At 40.8% G+C, this 22988-nt stretch overlaps 1 protein-coding gene across 2 annotated transcripts in view; it reads right to left on the bottom strand.

The window, feature by feature from the left end:
* Positions 1-20226, bottom strand: part of FRMD4B (FERM domain containing 4B) — a 204598-nt gene extending 184372 nt beyond the window's left edge. For both annotated transcript variants that reach the window (XM_072598701.1, XM_072598702.1), the window contains exon 1: positions 19790-20226. In XM_072598701.1, the coding sequence (XP_072454802.1) occupies positions 19790-19951 (162 nt within the window). In that variant the 5' untranslated portion in view covers positions 19952-20226. The remainder of the gene's footprint in view (positions 1-19789) is intronic.
* Between the last annotated feature and the right edge of the window lie 2762 nt (positions 20227-22988).

Raw genomic sequence — 22988 nt, 5'->3', positions numbered from 1 at the left:
TTTTTTAAATTGTTGCTGCTGCTTTCTTGTTGTGTCCGACTCTCTGTGACTCTGTGGATCACACTTTTCTTGGCAAGGATGTGTTTTGTCATTTCCTTCTGGAGTGGATTAAGGCAAACAGAGATTATAGTGACTTGCTCAGGGTCACGAAGCCAGTAAGATATCTGAGGCTGCATTTGAATTCAGATCTCCCTGACTCCAGGCCCTGTGCTCCATCCATGTGATGATTCCCTGCATTGCTGTTATGGTACCTGAAACATGGTCTTTAAGATGTAAAAGCAGCAGAGACAGGCTACATGAAGTTTGTGCCTCAGGCCATCTGTATAAACCAATCCATCAATAAACATTTATGAAGAGCCTACTATGTGCTATGAACTGGGAATTCATTAAATAACAACAGTCCCTGCTCTCAAGGAGTTTACAATTTAGTGGAGAATGCCAGCACACAACAGGAAGCCACTACCAGACAGACTGATATTTATTTTTAAAATAGACCCATTTAGGACTGAAAAACAACAACTAAATTATCTTTGGAGGAAAGAGAAAAATGTCTGAAAAGAAAATAAAATAATACAGTTATGAACCGATTAAACACACCCAGGAAGCATGGATATACTCCACTTTTAGCTCTATTTGTCATTAAATAGAGCGTGTAAGACTTAAAAAAAAAACAAGCACCCTCCCCCCATCCCCACCCCATGGTGCTAGTTGGTGAATGGAAAGCAGTGTTTTGAACTTGGCACAGAAACACCTCAAAAGAAATGGACTTGAAGTTCACTGTCTGGTTATGAAGTTCATAAAAGGAAAAAATCCAGGCCAAAAAACTTGTTTCATTTCAACAAACTCAAAGGGCGCAAAAAAAAAAAACCTGCTTTCTGAGCTCAAGTGGAAATAGAGCTGGCAGAGACATATGGAAAGTTTAATGTATAAAAATCCTAAGGATAGAAACAGCCCCTAAATTTAATTCTGGAACCTCAATAAGATTTATTTGTAAGCTGAATAAACATTTTCAACCTCTTAACATTAAAGTTTTTTACATCTGTTTTAATGAGTTTATTAAAAACAATTACATCTTCTCTTCCAGAAAAAAAAATAAAGTAAATTTTCTTTAGAAAATATCCACTAATATTAATCACTGACATTTATATAGCAAATTAAGGCCTACAAAATGCCTTGACTATATCTCATTTGAGTCTCAGAATGCTGAATTAATAATAATAGATAGCGTTTACGTAGCACTTGAATGTTTACAAAGCACTTTACATTTGTCATCTCCTTGGATCCTCACAGATGTGTGTGGTGGGTGCAGTTTTCTTTCTCACAAAGTACTAAATTTCCATTAAGCTAGGGATAATTTCTTTACCTCCAAGGCCAGATCTGATCATCTCTACTCAATAGACTTCAATGGCTCTCTATTACTTTTTTGTACTCTCTGATGCAGACAAACTGATCTACTCTTTATTCCTTACACATGACCCTCCATCTCGTGTCTCTTTACAAGGTTGTTTCCCGTGCCTGGAATGCACTCCCTCCTTGCTTCTGATCTACAGAATCCTCTCTTGCTTCAAGGACCACTGACTACTCGAAACCTTTCCTGATTGTATTGATATCTATTTATTGTCTTAACATTAATTGTGCGTATTTCCTTTTTTTATAGTTAGAATGCAACCTTCTTCTGAGTGTGGATTGTTTCGTTCTTTATATTTTTACCCCCAGCACCTTGCTCAATGCCCAGCACACAGCAGGCACTTGATAAATGCTTGTTGACTGCTTGTTTGCTCTAGTTCCGACTCTTGAGCTCTGTCTCCAAAATGAGAGGCTTCTATGATCATTCCTAATAATTAGAACAGCCTAGAAGTGAGACAGGCTGTCTCAGTAGGCAGTAAGCTCCCCCTTCCTTCCTGGAGAGCTTCAGCCAAAAGCTGGATGCCCACCTGTTGGGCATGTTGTAAAGAGGATTCTGATCTAGGTACTGGTTAGACCAAATGGTCTCTGAGTTCCTTTCCAACTCTGAGAGTCTGTAATTAGAATCCAATAATTGTGGGCACTACCATCAACAGTTTTGTAATTTAATGGCTCCTATTAATATAAGGGTTTGATGCTAGAGAATTTTAAATAGCAGAAAGCCAGCTGCAGAGCTGAGGAAAATGGGCAAATTATGGAAAAATCTAATACAAATGTCTGTAGGAACAAGATGGAAAAATGAGAATTTACTGCTTTTGTTACTATGCAACAGGCAATGACTTTAAAAGTAAAGCGGAACACTCAGGTAAGACAGAACGAGAAAGAAACCAAAGGGTTAAAGGTTTTCAACTTTCTGCCAGAGTTATTTGAGAAAAATACTCCACCTTTTCAGAGCTCTGCCACAGGACCTGGGGCGGGAAATCATGATCTCTTGATTGTCCAAAACGAGGAGTTGAGCAAAAATGGTTGGCATCCTCCTCTTCCATACAGATAGATGGAGACATTTCAGGGGCATGGGCAATTCATCTTCAAGTGACACCTTCTGCAAGTGACCTGAGGGACGCGCTTGGAGGAAATCGGATGGGGTTTCTTAGGTCTAATACTCAGAATCTTTCTGATCTGAGAGCAAGGCCTTCCTCTCTCAGTCTTAGTTTCTTCATCTGTAAAATGGGGATGATGTGTGTAGTACCTAACTCACAGGGTTGTTGTGAGGATCAAACGAGATAATGCATAAATTCTATAATTATTAGCAACAATGTCATCAGTTATTAATTAAAATAATTATCGGTATATATTATTTACAATAACATTTATTACTACTATAATCATTATCAACAATGTAGCAGTGAGACTCATAACTAATAATAACTATCATTTCTATAGCACCTACTATGTGCCAGCCACCGTGCTAAGTGCTTTAACATGTTACCTCATTTGCTCCTCACAAGAAGCCTAGGAGACAGATGCTGTCATTCTCCTAGTTTTACACGTGAGACAGCTGAGGGTAAGTGATCTGTCCAGGATCACGCAGCTGGTCAGTGCCTGAGGTCAGAACTGAGCTCAGGTTTTTTTGATGCCAGGTCCAGTGTTCCATCCACCGTACCAACTCGCTGAGGCTAAGACATTAAATGACTTACCCAGGGTGACACAGCCTGTATGTGTCACAGATCTTCTCCAAGGCCAGCCCTTTATTCATGATACGATGCTCTCTAAGATGCCAATGTTGCAGAACATTTGCCAAGCAGGTGTCTCATTTAGTAATGACCATGACATCTGTATAGTACTTTAGGGTTTGCGGAACTTTTCTGTATGTTAACTCATTTAGTTCCCTATACCAATGACATCATCGTTTTCAATCAAAATCAAAGTAATCAGAGAAAGCAAGAGTTGGCACTGTTGGCATTGTTGTGTAGTGGATGAGAGCTGGCCACGGGGCCGGGAATTCAAATCCTGCCATTGACACTCATTGGCTCTGTGACCCTGGGAAAGTCACTTATCATCTGTGCTCAAGGTAGGCATTGTTGTGTAGTGGATGAGAGCTGGCCACGGGGCCGGGAATTCAAATCCTGTCATTGACACTCATTGGCTCTGTGACCCTGGGAAAGTCACTTATCATCTGTGCTCAAGGTAGGCATTGCTGTGTAGTGGATGAGAGCTGGCCACGGGGCCGGGAATTCAAATCCTGCCATTGACACTCGTTGGCTTTGTGACCCTGGGAAAGTCACTTATCATCTGTGCTCAAGGTTTCTCTCAGAGAACAGGTTCCAGGGAAAAGGTGGATCTGCTTTGGCAGAGGGAGTGTTCTTTCTGCCTATGAAATCACATGCCCTCTCCATGTAATTATATATTTAATATAAATACCCAACAGAAAGGATTCACATGGGTTTAAATGTAATGCAGTGAAGCACATAGTTGAATAACAGAGACCGTTAAGGCATTCCTGTAGAGGTCTACAACTGTTGGGAACAAGGATAGGAAGGGGGCCAAATAAATGGTCTGGGTGTCCTTCTAAGAGGAAAGTTTATTAGCTTATTGAGGGCTGGTGGTGGAGGGATGGACAGGACCAGTGGTGGAGAGCAAGGCCTACTTCTTGTCCTTGTGGGTAAGAGGGCTTTGGATAAAGAATGGCCCTGAGGGGAGAGTGTGACCACCAATGTTGTTTCCAGAGGAGAATTGGCAGGTTTCTGCAGAATCAAGGGGGTGGGAAACACACTGGTTGAAAAGATCAAGGATGCAGGACTTTTGAGTTGAAAAAAGACCAGGAATCTCCACCCATATCTCTTCTGAATTCCTATCCAGTCATTAAAAATAAAGCTCAACACAGGTGCCACCTCCCACAAAAGACTTTGGATTATCTCAGTAGCTATGGTGGCCACTCCCCTGATTCCAGATTTATTTTGACTTCTCTGTGTAAATACTGGCTCCACCCAGCACAATGTTAAGATCTTTGAGGGGACTGCTTCATTTTGACTTTGCATTCTTAGGACCTGGCATGTGAGAGATACTTAAAAGAACTCCATGAATGGAACAGAAAACTTAACTCCAAGGCCCTAAAACTCTCAGTTGACCCATGATACTTCCTCGTTCTACACTCAATACATTAAACATATGTTATTTTAAATTCTAGTGACCTCAGATTGTGTCTCATCCCCTACTAGGCTATAATCTCATAAGGCAGAGGGGTATTGTCAAAAGGACCACAGATTTGGAGTGGGAGGTAGAATAAGGTTTTAAATCACAATTCTGTTACCTGACTGCCTTTGCTATGTTATTTCACTTTGAAGGGCCTCAGTTTCCATTTGTAAAATTAGAGAGTTACATCACAAGATCACAAAGGCCCTCTCCAATTCTATCCTTTGATCTCGTAACAGCAGAGACTGTGTCTTATCTAAAGTCTATATTCCTTCCCCCTCCTCACCCCACATCTAACACAGTAAGTATATTAAGAATGTTTAATGAATAAACAGGTGTAGAATCTTTTTGGGGGCCCCTCCAACTTTAATTCCATGATCTCTTGAAGAAGACCCCAAAAGATTAAGTGACTTGCTCAAAGTCACATAAGAAGTTAGTGGTAAATCTAGGTCCCATGAGCCTAGATGTAGAGCTTGAAAGGACCTCAGACAACCCCCCTCATTTTACAGATTGGAAAACTGAGGCACAGAGAAGTTGTGACATATACAAGATCATGTAAGAAATTAGTGGCAAAGCTAGCTCACCAGACTTCTCATTTACCGTCCTTTCCACCACAGTGAACTACTTAAATTTTTCCACAATACCAACTGGGGCATTGTAAATAATGACATTAGGAATCAACCGAGAGGAGGATGAGCAAGGCCCTGAATCATGTTAGAGTCCCACTGGAAAAAAAAAATAAAGATGGCCTAGCAAGGAAAAGCGGAGATTTACCGACTGCTTTACTTGGTTCTTTTCTAAGGACAACAGAAATATTCATGTTCCTGGAGCCCTGCCTGCAGCAGGCTTTCAAAAGCTTGATCTGTAGGCATCTGGTTAATCAGATAATTCAGGAAAGGGGCAAGGTCTGAGGGCCTTGGGAGCTCATTAAGTAAGATAACTTAGCATCCTACTTGTATAACCTAAAGCTTACCATTGGCTGCAGGGAAAATTTCTAAGAAAATATCCACATCATTTCCAACTATATGGTCAGTTTCCCTGTTTCGTAAACAAGTGATGTGTTAGTTGGTTGGATTTAGAGGTCACAAAAATCAGTCCCACAAATACAGTACTGTCTCAAGTCTTCACTGGCAACTTCCTTCAAAGGATGATATTCAGACAGCCTGGTGCAGGCCCCATCATGGCTAGCCTGGCCTCTTTCGATGACATCCCTCTGGCCTCCCTCTCCCCAGTATCTCTCCACTCCACCCCATCCTCCACACAGCTACCAGAGTGATTTACTAAAATGCCATTCCCTGACTTGATTAACTTCAGTAGCCCTTATTTCCTCCAGGATCAAATATAAACTCCTCTGTTTGGGATTTAGAGCTCTTTACAAACTGATCCCTACCTAACGTTCTGGATTATCATATATTCCTTACTTTCATGTATTTTATAGTCGAGTCACACCAGCCTTCTTCCTTAACCTCACACATGGCGCTTCCTCTACCTACAACACCTCCCTCCTTAACTCAGCCTCTTGGCCTCCTTCAAGTTTCCAATCAAGATCTCCCTACTCCAGGGGGTCTTTCCTGGTCCTCCCTATTTACTATTTAGTATTACATAATATTAAATAGTAAATACTAAATAGTAATTGTTTCTCTTTTACCCAGAAGCCCTGAGGGTCTTCCCCTCCCAGTTGTGTTTTTAAAAATTTTATTAAAACGGGCTATCCCTTGAGTAACTACTTAAAGAGGTGTATTCATTGAATGGATGTATCTTACTCAAAGTGAGAATCTGATAAGATCTTAGCCTAAAATTGCTAAAGTCCCACACTGCTTCCTGGGCCATCTCCAGTCGTCCTGATGAATCAGGCTACTGAACCCAGATGGCTCAGGAGAAGAAAGTGAGGTTGGTGACCTTGCACAACCCTCCCTCACTCAAATCAAAGTCAACTGCAAGTCATGCCATCATCTTGATGTCACGGTCCTCTTTGAGAATGAAGGACAAACACAACAACCTGGTCCTCCCAGATGCTAGTGCCTATTCCTCTGAGATTACCTTAGACCAGTGGTATGTGGATCTACATAAAACTAATTATTCAGATGTTGCCATCCAGACTGAACTATAAAAGTCCATCAACTTCAAGTCTCAAGGTCATGCCTTCTGCAGGAGAACTTTTCTGAACCCTTCCACTTGCTAGTACCTACTACCTCCTACAACAATCACCTAAATACTTAATAAAAACAGCTAACAGATAGCGCCTTAAGGTTTGCAAAGTGTTTTACGTATCACACTTGATCCTCATAACAATCCTGTGAATCAGGTGCCCATTTTACAAATTAGAAACCTGAAGGTGACAGGTTCAACAAGCATTTGCCAAAGGTCAAACAGTTCAGTTAGTAAGTATCTGAGATAAGATTTGATTTGAACTCAGGTCTTCCTAACTCCAAATCCAGGACTCTAGCTACTGCACCCTTTGTGGGAATGTAATGGAAACACATTTATTAAGCACTAAGTACTGTGCTAAGTAATGGGCGATAAGCTAGAGGGGGCTTTAGAGATCATCCAATCTAACCCCCTTCATTTTACTTTATTTTTTAAATAATATTTTATTTCCTCCAATTACATGTCAAAAGAATTTTTTTAAAAATTTAAGTTTTGGGTTCCAAATTCTCTCTCCCTCCCTTCCCTCTCTCTTCCCTGAGATGGTAAGCAATCAGATATAGGTTACACATGTACAATCATGTAAAACATTTCCATACTTGCCATTTTGTGCAAAAGACTTGACAAGAAAGAAAGAAGACAGAAAGGAAGGAAGGAAGGAAGACAGAAAGGAAGGAAGGGAAAAATAGTATCCTTCAGTCTTATTCAGACAGTATCAGTTCTTTCTCTGGATGTGGATAGCATGCTTCGTCATGACTCCTTGGTAACACCTTCATTTTAAAGATGAGAAAACAGAGAGAGATCAAGGTGCTCACCTAAGGTCACCCCGCTGGTGAATGTCAGAGCTGGGATTTGACCCCAGCTCCTCCAGCTGCAAATCCAACCTTCTTTCCATCATACCAGGATGCTAATTTGTCAAGCTATACAGGATGGAAGAATGTTTTGGTTGCTCACTGATGTACAGGCAGTGGAGAAGGGAGGGCCAGGGAAATAGAGGGATATTTAAGCCATGTAAACACAAAACACACCAATCAAAATTATTTTACAACATTCAAAAATGTGTGATTACATGACACTGGTATTTCCCCTTGCATGTAACCCTTTGGGGGGGTTACCTGTCTTGCCTCGATCTAGTCCAGGCTCTGTGTGGGAGCTCCCCAGGGCTAGATATATGAATGTGGCAAGAATGGCAGAAAGTCAATCGCAGGGGATTTCTTTATGTCCCTCCTGCCTCTATTTTCATGTGATTCTGTGATTCATTCCATGAGCCTCAATCCCCCTAAGCTCTTCACATGATATACGGCTTGTTCTGGTTGTCTAGCAAATATAGTGCAGAAGTGTTATGCATGGTGTGTGTGTGTGTGTGTGTGTGTGTGTGTGTGTCTAATGGGGTGGGGGCAGGTGGCATGTAGCTGTTCAGTGTTAATTGTTTGTAGAAATGCACAAAGTAGCTCTCAGCAAGGTTGAGTTATAAAGGAATTTAGCCTTTTATAACCACTTCAAAGAGAACAGAAAGTCTAAGACTAATGTTGCCTTGGATCTGTCTGCTAAGGGAACATTAAACTCTGAAATCTCCCATTTGGATCACAATTTCTTGGCCTTCCACCTCTATGACTTGCTTATGCTTACTGAACCTATTTTCCATTCTCACTGCGATCTGTTGTCTCTTCAAATCTTCCCTATTACATCCCAGAAAGGGAAGTGACTCAGAAGCCATTTTGTCCAATCCAAACCCCAAACCGAGTTTTCATGACCACATTCCCTGCCCTAAATGCCTGACCAGTGCTTCTCCATCCAGCTTTTGCTCACTCCCACGAGATGCTGAGGCAGTCCATTCTACTTTGGGGACAGCTCTATTGTGGAGAAGCATGTTCTAACATCAAGCTCCAATTTGCCTTTTTGTAAAATCTCTCAGTTCATCATTGTTATTCTGATTTCACTTGCCACTGTTTTCAGCCTGCTAGACATTTGGAAGGTCAATCAATCAACAAGAATTGATAAGATGCCTACTATGCATAAGGTACAATGCTAGGGTTAGAAAGACAAATGTAGGACAGTCCTTAACCTCAAGGAGGTTACATTCTGCTGGGGGAGAACAACACATGAAAATATAAATAGATAGAAAAACATAAGTAAATTCCAGGTACTTTATGGAGGGGGAGGCTCTGGATGCTGGGGGGAATCAGGAAAGGCTGCATGTAGGAGGCAGCCCTTGTGCTGAGCTTTGAGGAAGCTGCTGGAAGGGAACAGGAGGTGTATTCCAGGTATTTGAAACAACCTTTGCCAGGGCAGTGCTCATCACATCTCATCTTTTCTGTCTTTAACCATCCTTGCCATGATAATCCATTGAGCCTTGGATTACCACCATTCAAAGGCAAGACTGGGGACAAGCAAAGTAGACAGCCCCCTGGAGGGAAGTGCTGGTGACACTGGTTTGTAGGGTGGTGGAGAGGAAGTAGGCTGGAAACATTTTTCAGTTTAATCTGCATTATTAATATTTTCTCCATCACTTTCTTAAGTCTAGATAATCAATAAAGCAATAAATCAAGTGCTGGTTTGTAGTGTTTGCTGATTTCCCAGGCACATGATGAACATTTAACAATTGGTTCTTGCTATCTGGTTAGAGCTGGCTATGACATACCCCTGCTAGGGCACAATACACAAGGCACTGTAGCACTCAAACACTTTATTGATGTAATTCACAGGTTTTTAATGTCTGATAAATTTGATCTCCATGGTAAGCAGAAGTCAAGTTACATACGTTGTAGGCAGGGAGGTAGCACGGTGGTCAGAGCACTGGACCTAGAGTCAGGAGCACTTGAGTTCAAATTCAGCCTTAGATATTTACTAGCTGTGTGTGTCCCCTGGACTTCACCGTTGTCTCTAGATACTAACCTTCCTGCAAGATCAAATCAACTCTGAAACTCACACCTCGTCAATGCTTCCTGCCCCTTGGGCCCCTCCCTCCCTTTGTCTGGAGAGGATGGCAGGAGAGGGCACAGAGCAGATACCTCATCATTCCCCACTTGGATTCAGGACTTCATTATGTGCCCTTGCCAAGTACCCCCCATTCCCTTTTGATTTCTTTTGTGTATTGTTTTCCCCTATCAGATTGTGAACTTCTTGAAGGCAAAAACTGTCTTTTGCCTTTCTTTGTATCCCTAGCACTTAGTACAGTGCCCGGCACATAGCAAATGCTTAATAAATATGTATTGACTGACTGACTGTTGGAAAGTGATTTCACATAGCTTTACCTCACTTTCTTCCCCTGTAAAATGGGAAGAATAGTAGCACTTGCTTTCCAAGATTTTAAAGATAAAATGAGATAACATTCGTGAAGTACTTTTTTAAACCTTAAGGAGCTATCATGTGCCAGTCAGTGTCAGCAAAGGCTAGATCTAAGTGTCTGGTGGGCAGTAACATGTAACCGTTTTTTCAATATGGAACTCAAGTGCATGAATGCCTCATCCTGGCATTGTCCCCAGTATTCATCTTCTCTTCTTCCATGCTAATGAAAATTGCTAGGGAAAAATCATAAAAATCATTCGGATCTCAAGAACTTTCAAGTCCTTCTCTTTAACTGCTGATTTCAAAGCTTTCAATTCATCTCCCATTGACTTTTTTATTGGTGTGTCAATTGCAACTACTCTAAACCTTTTCACTATCTAAAAGTCCCTGCTCCATCCCTTCTAATAAATGATCAGAGTTATAGCTGGCATCTATATACCATTTTAATACAGTCTTTTATTTGACTTTAGCAATAACCTTGTAAGAAAGGTGCAATATTCTTATTTTACAGATGGAGGAACTGAGACTGAGAGAGTTTGAGTGATTTGCTTGTGCTCATGCAGATAACTATTAGCTGAGAGGCAGGATGTAACTCAGATCCCCCCTGACTTCAGGTCCAGTGCTTGATTCACCATGCCATGTTTTTCTCCAAATTATTCCATGTCTTACTTATTGAGAAGATTGAAGTTATCTGTTTTAAACTGGCTCATCTTTCCTTCACCTCCACTTCAAAATTTCTCTGCATCTGCACCTTCCATAGTGGATACGGGGGAGACATGGAGTCAGGAAGACTTTGCTAAACTCTAGGGAAAATCACCCAGATCCATCAGTGCTGTAATCATTAGAACAAGCACAATAAGGGTGGCCTGGCATAACCTGAAGCTTCTGTTGCTTCTTTCTGTCATCACTGCCTTTTCCAGATGTTCATTATTTCTTTAATAATATGTTCTTCCTAAAGCACTGCTCTGAATGTGTCACATCCCTCCTCCCCAAAAGCACCAGTGGTCCCACAATGCCTAAGGAATCATGCCCACATTCCTCAGCCTGGTACTTACTTATGAGATCATGAGTAATATTTCAAGCTATTTCTTCCATTAACGATATTATTTGTATTCTATCCTCCTAGTCATTCGGATGACAAACTATTCTTTAAACATCATCAGTGTTTTACTACTTCTGCACTTTTATTCTTGCTGTTACTTTACCAGGAATGCCTTCACTCTTCACTCTTGACAGACCACCATCCACACTTCAAGACGTAGTTCAGCTGTCACTTTCTCAATGTAACCTTCTCAGACTCTTCTAATTAATGTTCTTGCTTCCTTGGCTAAACCCCCACAGTACTTCATATATCTCATACAGTATTTATCATAACCTGCCTTGATATTTTTGTATTTGTCTTCTCCTCTACCAGACTATAAGCTACTTGAGGAGAGGGACTTTAAAAATAGTGGATAATGGAAAAGAAATAGTGCAAGGAGTGGAGACCAGCAAATCTAGTCTCAGTTTTCCCCAAAGAGAAGAATGTAGATTCTTCCCTTTCTAGGTTAGTGAATATGACTTTAATTCTTGACAAAATTCTAGAACAGTTTATCAGAGGGGTGACTGTGAGTGTTCCCAAAGGCAAGTCAAGTGACATTCTAGATTTAATTCACTGGGTCATGTAGGGGTCACCTTGACTCACCATCCTGGTCTAAACCCCTTGTGGTCTGACTCATCCACAGTGCTCACTTTCACTCACTACCCAAATCCAGTCAGATGTCAAACCTTCTCATTTCTGCATTCACAAAGTCTCTCATGGATGTATCTCCTTTCTCCACTCATCCAGACACCGCTTTGGTGCAGGCTCTCATTACCTTTCACCTGGATGACTTCGATAGCCTTCTAGTCAATCTCCCTGCCTCAAGCCTCTCCCCACTCCAATCTTTCCTCCACTCAGTTGCCAAAGTGATTTTTTATAGTGTTGAAAAATGATTTATTCCCACAGAAAATTAACTTTGGTAGCTCAAATGCCATTTTATACTCAAGGTATTTGTTCTTTTATTTCACACCTAAGCACATAATTTCCAAGTAGTTATATTATTTCAGTTACCCTTTGTCAATGGCCCTTTGACTCCTGTTGATTAATCCAAAGTGATTTTCTTAAAGCATTGATCTGACTGTGTCACCTTCTCAACAAACCACAATGGTTCTCTATTACCTCTAGGATCAAACATAAACTCCTCTGGAACTTTCCTTTCCTACCTTTTCAGTCTTCCTTCTGCAAACTGTACAATCCAGCTATACTGGTCTACTCACTGTTCCTTGAATATGGGGTTCAATTGCCCATCTCTGAGCTTTTGCACTGGCAGTCTACACTCCCTACTCACCTCTGCCTCTTAGTCCTCTTGGCTTCCTTCAAGAGTCAGCTCAAATCCTACTTTCTACAGGAGACCTTTCCTGGTCCTCACACTTGTTAGTGCCTTACCCTTTGAGATTACTTTCCATCTGCTCTACATATGTCTTGAATGTGCCTTGTTATTTACATGTTGTGTTTCACCACTGAAATGGTTTCACCACTGTTAACCATTTATTTATTAAGTCCCTACAACATGCCTGGCACTGTGCTAAGTGCTGGGGATACAAAGAAAGGTAAAAATAACACCTACCGTCAAAGAGCTTGCATTCTAATGGGGGAGGTAACATGCACAAAAGTTGTACACAAATGAGATCTACGCAATACGAGAAGGTAACCTCAGAGGGAAAGTGCTGGCAGGTAAGGAGACCTTGGGTGCAAACGTGAGCTCCTTGAGGACAGGGTCTATTTTACCTTTGTAGCTCCAGCACTTAGCATAGCGCCTGGCACACAGTCTGTGTTGTGTGTCTCTATCACAAGGGTTCTTAACCTTTTATTGTATCTTGGAGCCTTCTGACAGATGTGGTGGACCATTCTCAGAATAATATTTTAAAAAGAATAAAATAAAATACATATAATTACAAAGGAAAACAAATGTATGGACGTATAGTAATCAAAATGTTCAAATCAAACAGACAGGTCCACAGCAGTCAGGTTAGGAGTCCCAGCACTAGACTGGGAGCTCCTTGAGGACAGGGCCTTGCTTGCTTTCTTATTTCTAATTGCAGCACAATACTTTGTTAGTATATACTTAATAAACACTCATTCATTCTTTCCTTCCTCTGTGCTTTTATTCAGAGTCAAGAGATAGCCACGAGCTTTTAGACATGTCATGGGAGCCTGAATCTCCTGTGTCTCTGGCACAAATGTGCTGACTGACCTATATTGGGTCTAATAATCTCTTTCCTCCAGCTTCCCCAGATGCCCATGTGCCAATATCCTGCCTCCTAAGGTGTGTCATCTTTTGATTATTGGTCTTGGTGATAGCTATCTCCTCTCCGAAGTGCTAATGAGGTCTATAATAATGATAAGAGTGCTCATCATAATCACTGACATTCCTGTAACTCTACAGGTCAGGAAGCCCTCTACATATATAATCTCATTTTGATCCACACATCAACCTGGGGATGGGGGGTGGGGGGATGAGGGAGTGGTGTCCAGCTTCTAATGGATTTATTCTAGGTTTAAACAACTCATCACTTAGGTTGTGTTTGCATCTTCCTGGCTCAGTAAAAAGCAAATCCTTTGATTTTGAGGGGAGGGACTATTTCTTGCCACTTTTAAAATCTGTAGTAGATTGGACCCAAGTAAAGAGACTCTCTTTAACAGCACAGATCAGTTCCTGATCTTCAATTTACAGCCAGAACGACAATAATTGTAAGAACAGAAATCATGTTTACTAGGTACCAGGTGCTGTGCTAAGCACTTTTATAAATTTCACCTCATTTGATCTTTACAATAACCCTGGGAGGTAGGTACTGTTATCATCCCCATTATACTGTTGGGGGAATTGAAGCAGACAGAGGTGAAGGAAGTGATCTGCTGACTTGTAAGTCAGAGGCTAGATTTGAACTCAGGTCTTCTTCCCTCCAGGCCCAGTGCTCTATTCACCATCCCACCTCCCTAAGTCGTGGTTCCTAATGGTTTTTGTTCTTCAAATCCCTTTCAATAAATACAACAAAGATGTATTACCTCAGGCTTATTTAATATACTATTCACAATATTCTTTACTATTGTTCTGTTTAAGGCACCACCGAAGACTTTTTAGTGAGAGTGTCTTGGACATCATTTTGAACTGCCAAGGAGTTAATGAACCACTAAATGGGAGCCATTGGTCTAGCCATGGTTGTCTCTGTCACAGGTGGGGCATGAATCTTCTTGACTCAACACTGGCACTCTGGCCACCATGCCCCGATGTCTCTCTGCTCGGCTCATAGTAGATGGTGAATAAATGATTGTCCATTTGAATTACCGAGCTACCTTAAACACAATGCTGGTGGCACCTCCTGCCTCCCAGATTCCCTGGAATTGTAAAGAATGCAGTCTTTCTTACAAATCCTAAAGACAGGACTTAAAAAAAAAACAAACTTATGTTTTCCCAACATTTTCCTCACCACAGTATTTCCATACTTCAGTAAGCTTTCTCCAGTTCATCTTCCTCTAGCAATGCTTGTTATCTTTAAGAATGACTTTAATCCTATAGGAGTAATTAGGATGATCTGTCCTTCTCAGGCACAATATAATTAGAACAGATCTATGGATGATGAATCAGGCTTTTACAAATTTACTAGTTTAATTATAGCTGCCCTTGAAGGTAAACATACTAGGTTTACCTTTAGACTCTACCAAGAGTAAGCCTTTACTGATTATATTAAGATCTATTTCTAGTTAAACAGTAGCAGTTTACAACTGATTTTTTTTCCTTCTGTCATGTTTATTCTAGAAATAAATAGCTGCCTGACTACTGTCCCTAAATTGTTCCCAGCTGTTGGTGAGCTAAATAAGCCATTTGTAGCTAACGTGCATCAAAGTATGGGAAATGTTCAATACCATAGAACACCATTTCTTCTGCCATTTTTTTCCCACCAAGAAATCACTGCTGGCAAAGGCGACTATGTGAATAGTCAATCTTGTTTCATAAAAAAAGAGCATGAATGAATAAACACTATACTCCAAAGGCTTCCAGTTACTGCCATGTAATGGATATTCCCCCCTGCCTTTTTTCTCCCTAAAGCAATTGAGTTTTAGATTCCCTTGCAAGCAAAGCCTATTCTGACTGCAGGCCTGACAAGTCACTCCTTTTTATCATTGAGATGACTAATATTTAGGTCCCATCTAATATATAATTCTCTAGTGTGCCTTCATGAAGTCATTCAGAATTTAGCATTCCCTCCCTTTTTATGACATAGAAATTACAAATTTCAGTGGAACCATCATTGTATACTACACTAGTTGGGCAACATTAACTTTATTTGCTAGCATTAATTAATGAAATGGAAGATGAATATGTACAGGTTTAATAGCAAGAAAGAACACTTCAAAATAAAGTATTAGATACTTTTTTTTCATATCTTGCTCCTTGTCCATGTCTCTATCTCGAAAAGTACTGCATTCTCATTCTTTAGAAATAAGTGTTGGACATTTTATGCATGGCTAACACGAAAATTTTTTTGGTATTGATTCAAGGGTTTTCTTTTCTTTTTTTCCAGGAGAGAACTGACTAGGAGGTAGAAAACTAAATGCTTGGCAATTGGAAATAAAGGAAAATCAAATCGATGATAAAAAAAAGTGTTGGAAATTAGCAAAACAGATAAAAGATAGGAATTGCCAATGTGAGAGGGATTGTGGGAAGTCAGATGCACTAATGTATTGTTGGTGTAACTGAGACTTGGTCAAACATTCTGGAAATCAATTTGGAATTATGCAAAGAAAGTGACTGAAATATGTATATTATTTGATCTAGAGATTCCACTATTAGGCATCTATTCCACAAAAGAAGATGATAAAAAGAAAAGCTTATATCTACCTTTCTATCTATCACTCTATTAATCTATACACATACATACATATACATATGTGTATATATATACATATATAAAAATATTTATAGCAGCACTTTTTGTAATAACAAATAATTGAAACCAAGTAGAAGCCCACCAATGGGGAAATGACTAAACAAGCTGTGGTATAGGCCTGGAATGGAATCTTACCTCCCTGTCAGAAATGATGAATAAAGAGAAGCATGGGAAGACTTAAATGAACTGATGCAAAATGAAATCAAGAATAACCAAAAAAAGTCACATGGAGAGTGACTGATCACAACTGGAATGGAAACAGTAAATGGAAAGGACAACCACAGCCACCCAGTCAGAACTGAGTGCTATGAGATTAGAATGACCAAGCTCACCTCTCTCTCCTCCACCAAAAACAGAAAGACATGGAAGTCTGTTCTCCCTTCTTTTTTTGAGTCGGGGAGGGGAGGGCAGAGGTGGAAGACTATAGAAATATTAGACTGTGTGGATATATCCGTTAGCTTTTTTATAAACTTTTAAAAAAATCTTATCTTTTTTATTCTTTATTCTATAAGGAATAGTTACTGATATTTCTAATTTTGGTTGGCAAGGCCACAGAACCTTTCTCATGATATCTTTAAATATTAAATTATACTACTGATAAAAGATAGAATGGTGGGATAGTGGAAAGAGCATTGGTTTCAGAGCCTAGACCTACCTCTGACTCTTACTACCAGTGTGACCTTGGACAAGTCACTTAACTTCTGTTTGCCTCAGTTTCCTTAACTGTAAAATGGGGGCAATAATAGTACCTACTTTCCAGAATTTTTGTGAAGATAAAATGAGATGATATTTGTAAACTACTTAGCACAGTGCCTGGCACAGAGTAAGCACTATATAAATGCTACCTATTCCTATTGTTGTCAATTCCATCATTATGATGAATATTCCAAACTCATTTTTCTAACAACCATCCATGTTGTTTCATACCCAAGTCTTCTGCCTTCATTGTTGGCACTCCTTTTACTACAGTATGCTGCCTATTGTCTATGTGGCAATTAAGTATTAACCCCACAGACATTTAAAGATTTCTTTAAAAATCCATTTTTACTGAGAAATCAAAGACCTTGAACCTGTTAGATAATTCTGTCAATTTCAAATAGAACTGGGGGCCACTAATCAGTACCTGAGGATCCCTGCAGGTTACATATTGATTTAATTTTGAAATGCAATTTTATCTCTGTTTTACTATTTTTTGCTTTTTTATTTAGTTTATTTTGTCAAATATTTCCCAAATACATTTCAATCTGGTTTCTGTGCCTCATGTTTGACACTTCTGTCTTTTTCTTTCCCTAATACTCCTTCCTTGACTTTGATGTTTATACACAGGTAAATCATTTGCCATCATTTTATTAGCTTCCCTCATAGGCTTAGAACTGGAAGAGACAGACCTCAGAAATCACAATCCAATCTCCTTACTTTACAGATGAGACAACTTAAAGCCTTGGAAAGTTGAGTGACTTGCTTAAGGTCACATGGCTAGTAAAACCAGGGCCCCTCTGATTTAAGATTCAGTTCTCTTTCCATTGAACCTAACTTTTTCTTAACAACTTATAAAGACAGGTTGCCTTGATTAGAGTCCATTTCACAGCAAAAAACAAACAAACAAACAACTGAGTCATGCTTTTGGCAACTGGGTTCCTTAATATTCTGTTCTATGTGATGATGGTAAACCCCCATTCCTTGTTCCAGAAGCTTCTCTTTTGAACTGGTCAGTGGCAAGGTCTGCAATAATCCATGAATCACCTTCATCCTTAAACTATGAGCTCAAAGCTCCTCCCTTGACCACACATGCAAAAGATTCATTTTTCCAACTTAGATTTGTCACAATTAAAAAAAAGAAGAAAGGAAGGAAGGAAGAAGGAAAGAAGAGAAAAAGAAAAGAAGGAAGGAGGGAGGAAGGGATGAAGGAAAGAAGAGGGAAAGAAAAGAAGAAAGAAAGAGAGGGAGGAAAGAAGGAAGAAAACTTTCTGAGGGTCTTTTACAACATAAGCCTAGTAAAGCTATGAATTCCCATGAGGTACTTATAAATTCAGAAAGCCAGATCAATTACCCAGCACATACAACAGCCTAGAAACAGATGAGACCCACTTGAAATTACTCTAAAAATATCACCTGTTGTTCTGCTTCTGCATCTTTCTGGCTATAGCAGCAGTTTAGCAGACAATTCAATTGAATTCAACAGGTATATATGAAGGCACTGTACTAGGCGCTGGGTATACAAAGACAAAAATGAACACAGTTCTTGCTCTTCAGAAGTTTCTACTCTAACTCGTTTAGAAAAAATATTGATAAGTAAATACAAAAAATATACTAATGAACTGAAGTGGGGGAGGGGGAAGGGCAGTGAAGGCAGGAGGTGCAGGGACCTGGATTTGGAAGTTCTAACATTTCAGGGTTGGAGAAGCAGGGAAGGTCTGCTGCAGGATGTGTCAACTGAACTAAACCTGAATGGGGAATGGAGCTGGAGATTCCGAGATACTCAAGATATCACAGAATGTCCTGTAAAGTGATTCAGTAAAGAAATCACCAGTTAAGTTTTGGGCAAAACACTTTCTCCATTTCAAGTCATGATGCCTATCTGAACTAACTTTCCTCTGACAGTCTCTTTCAAGTGTTGAAGACCCCAGGTACTACTTTCCTAATTTATACTACATAGTATGAAAAATGACTTCTTGACTCTTGTGAATGGGAGGTGTCAGCTTTATAGAGACTTTATAGAATTGGCTTGCTGGTGATGGGTAACAGAAAATATTTTACATACAAATGGCAGCTATTAATTGGAGGGAATGTAGGTGGGTGATATGAGGATCTATAGCATGCCAGCCTACTTTACCATTAATAAAATCAATCATTCACTTCTATATCCTTGATTAGGGAGTATATAACTTCAGGGTAGATTCATCCCTACCTAAAAGATCAAAGTGCCAGACTTGGAAAATTCATGACTATCTCTTAAAAAAAAAGTGGGCAGAAGCTATTGCAAGCATGGCTGATAATCCCATACTTGAGCAAAGTTACTGTATTTTTTGCCTGCAAGATTGGACCTCCTGGGGAAATAAAGAGATTTTATGTCAGGGATTATTCCCAAACATGAGCATTCCGGCACTCTCTGGAGTACCCCTTCCTTCCCCCTCCCCCTCAGACTGTCATCCTGCTGCAGGATTTTTCAGAATTTGTGGTTCTGCTTTTCAAAAGCCAGACTCAAAATCCAACCCAGTCTCAGCTTTTCCTGGCTTAGTATGGCGGTGTTTGGGCTGCCTGATGGAAAAAAAAAAGGAAAGCAGGATGCCAATCCAGCAAAACCTCATCAGACTTAAACTGGTGCATAATCCACCCCTGCCACAGCAGGGAAACGGTTTCCTTTGAGCTGAACCCAGAAGAAACCGTCGGAGTTAACGATTCTCACCCACCCAAAAAGTCCGGCTGGGGGCAGTTTTCTGGCAATGAAATAACCTGCCTATCAGAGATGCAGACCCATGTCTGTCTCTTAAGGAACCACCTTAAGTGGCCCCATCCTTTAAACAGATGCCTAGAAATCCCGGGAACTCACAGGTTTCCCCGCCGAGAAGTAGTTCAGGGGTATCTTGGAGGGAGTGGAAAAGCTGTTTATCAGGTCCCAGGCAGTTAGTTTCTGGTGATTTAACCTAAGAGCCAACTAGCTTCCACCCCCTTGGATAGACGCGGTGGAGGGGGGCGCTGGGGTGGTTGGGAGGAAGGAGGGAATCCCACAGGTTAAAAGAGTAACAAATAAGATGCTATCAAAGGGAAAAGGAGAGGTGGACCATTTTACCTGGTATATGTCCCTTAGCCCGCACCATGTCCTTAGCACCTGGTGACAAGCCCTGAGCCTCTCTGTGTACCATCTCCTCAGCGTGGACACAGTCAGATTCCATACGAAACGGCTGCCACTGAAGACCAGGTCTTCCACACCACACATGAACACTGAAGCCATCCCCTCTTGCCCTCTGCTTCTTGCCTGTCTGGTGCCCACTCCTAGGACTGCCAGCCGATAGACCAGCTAGGTTTTATCCAGGGAGGGCAGCAGGGAGTTGCTGGAAAGCAGGGTCCAAACCTCCACAAACTCCCCTTTCTTTCAATGTGCTGTCTGCATGCCCTAATGTTGGGCACAGTCCAGTCCCCCGGCTGCAGTAGCCGAGCCCGACCAGAAGCTCACACAGCAGCAGCCTTGTCCTGCGTGGCTTATATAAATCTCTGTTAAGCTCCACCGGGCCAGGCACGGTGTCTTCTAATTAAATTTTAAAACCCCCCCCCGCCCCCCCCCTCCCCACACCTCCTCTTTGGAGGACTGACTCCGTAGGAAGAGCGTGCCACAGGAAAAGCACTATAAAAACTATTCCCCAGCAATCCGAGCTCGGCAGCCAGGCACCACACAGGCTCACACAAACAGCTCCGGTCTCATCAGCCGGCAGAGAGAAAACGTTGCTTCAACATTCTGCCCTGTCGAGGTAGGATCCAACATCCTGAATGGAGAGATGAAGGGACCTGAGCTGTCATTAAGTCATACCCCCTCACCTTGATGCTTAAGCTTCTGCTGAACGTAATCTGGGAACCCCACATGGGGAGGAAATACACACTTGTACTTGTATCTTTCACTTTGAAGCCACTGTCGGGGAAAAGTACCTGAATGTTTTCTCAAACATATTTTGAAATGAACATGAACCAGGTCACACATAGTTTGGGTAACATGCTTCAAACCCATCGCTTCCCATGGTCTATCGATGATGCCAGGAGATAACTCCATGCCAGGCTGCTACAGCTTCCTAAAGGCTCCCCTTACACACCATCCTTCTACGACAGTCCTCTCCATAGGAGGGAAAAACAACGAGCATCATTGGAGCTCAGTCTTCATAAACAGACCACAGTTAATACGCTCGCTGAAATAATAGCCCACAAGAGGATCCTTGGCTTGCTCCACCAAGCGGGTAATTTTAGGTTATAATCCTCCCCTTTCCCAGGTTTAAGCATCGGCTGCTACATAGCTACACCTTTAGGCTGCGTGCTACTGAAAGACTACAGGAGAATGGTTTCTAAAGTCATGGGATAATTAATCTTTGGGGATTTTTTTATAGGTACTGACACGGCGCTTGAGATTACCTAAGGCTCTGGAAAAAGTACCATGGATTTCCACATGCCACCAGTCGGTACTCTCCTTTAGAAAATCCGGATTTTTGCCTTCATCCCTACAATGGTTGCTGCACAAGAATACAATGTTTCTTTTATAGTATTCAATTAACAGGAATTACTTTAGTAGTCACTATGTGTCTCACATTGTTATACGTGCTGCGAACAGGAAGATTAAAATAAAATGGACCCCATTCTCAAGTTTACATTCTATCAGTAAAGCAGGACAGAAGAATGGAAAAGAGCTCTGAAATGAGAATCAGCCCCAGCTCTGTTGAAAACCCTTGGGGGGGTCAGTTCAGGTCTCTGGGCCCCAATCTCCTCATTTGTAATTCATTTTAGACAAGTCCTTCTGGCTATCTTTTCCACCTCACATTCCATTTCCCATCTTGGTGCCTGTGCAATGACTGTTCTCCCCCACCTGAAGTGCACTATGTTCTCACTTCTTGTCTCTTAGAATTCTTAGTTTCTTTTAAGTCTCAGCTCAGAAGTCACCTTCTGTATGAGAACTTTCTTGATTTATCTGGCTACAGTTGCCTTCTACCCCACCCAAAGAAAACTTGCATGCATTTTGCATGTATATATGTATGTATATATGTACATATACATATATGCACACACATACATACATATATAGAGATATATATAGTCTCTTTTACAGAAATGACCTTCTAGAGGGTATAGAGTATTTCATTTTCCTTTTTATCCCCAGTAGCACATGGTAGATACTTAATAGATACTCATTAATTTTAGAAAAGGGTTGGCCACTCTAATAATCTTTTCCAAATTATTGGCCCTGATGAAAGCCCAAACTCCAGCAGAATGGAAGTCCTTGGAAGGCAAGGGCCAACTATTCTTTTTAGACTTTATATACCTAGCTCAGAACCTTGCACACACATTGCAAGCTCTTAATAAATGTTTGTTGAATTGAAAACCCAAATATTTCAGTTCTTGCTATATCAGAAAGAAAAGAAGGCATAGCTTAGGAACAAAAACTTATACCACATGAATGGAAAACTACTGGGGCTGGAATGTGCTCAGAAAGTTCTTGGTGATGGGGTGTGCATGTGTTTTTAACAATGCAGGTGGATGGTGTTCTCGGAAATGGGCAGCTTGGGGAATACAGGTAAGAAGCTACAGCAGCAGGTCAATTATCTCTGTCACATGATGCCACCCTTTCCACAAGAGACAAGGCAGAAACACCTTTTCTGGAATCTCTCTTTGCCTAAGTCTAAAGCAAATGAAATAGGTAAGTGATAAATCCCCACCTCACTCATCTGCTTTTCCCCAAGCATCTTCACCAGTCATTTCCAACTTTGGCTGCTATGAGATTCAGCAACACCAACAACAAGCATGGATTGTTTGAAACATCAGTGCTTGAGCCTGTGAGTAGGCTTTTTGCCATTTTTTTCACTAGTGACTTCACTGGCTTTTTTTTTTTTTACATTGAGGTCAGAATTTCTCTGTTGCTTCTTAATCATTTCCCATGTTATAAAAGGTTTGCAAGCTGTTATTGGGACAGCTATTTGCCATTTACAAAAAAGCCAAAAGCACAGTCTTGAAGCTCAGCTGTTTTTTTCTTTCAACATTGACCTCTGGGGCATCAAGTTTTCTAAACTGGGCACTCCAAGCAATGACAACTCATAACTCAGCACAAAAAAGGGAAATCACTTTGTTATTATCAGTGGCCAACCTGCCCTTTATGCCCTGCATGATGCCTTAGGTATTCGGATGTAGACACAAAAATGGGTTTTTTTCAGAGTGTGGGTTTCATGTGGTCATAGACTTAAAACTAGAAAGTATCTCAAAGGTCATCTAGTTTAATCCACTCATCTTGATACTTAAAA

This window comes from Notamacropus eugenii, chromosome 3, assembly GCF_028372415.1.
Source record: "Notamacropus eugenii isolate mMacEug1 chromosome 3, mMacEug1.pri_v2, whole genome shotgun sequence".
In the NCBI taxonomy this organism is placed as follows: Eukaryota; Metazoa; Chordata; class Mammalia; order Diprotodontia; family Macropodidae; genus Notamacropus; species Notamacropus eugenii.
The sequence above is the reverse complement of the archived record's forward strand: the minus strand, read 5'-3'. Positions and strand labels throughout refer to the sequence as shown.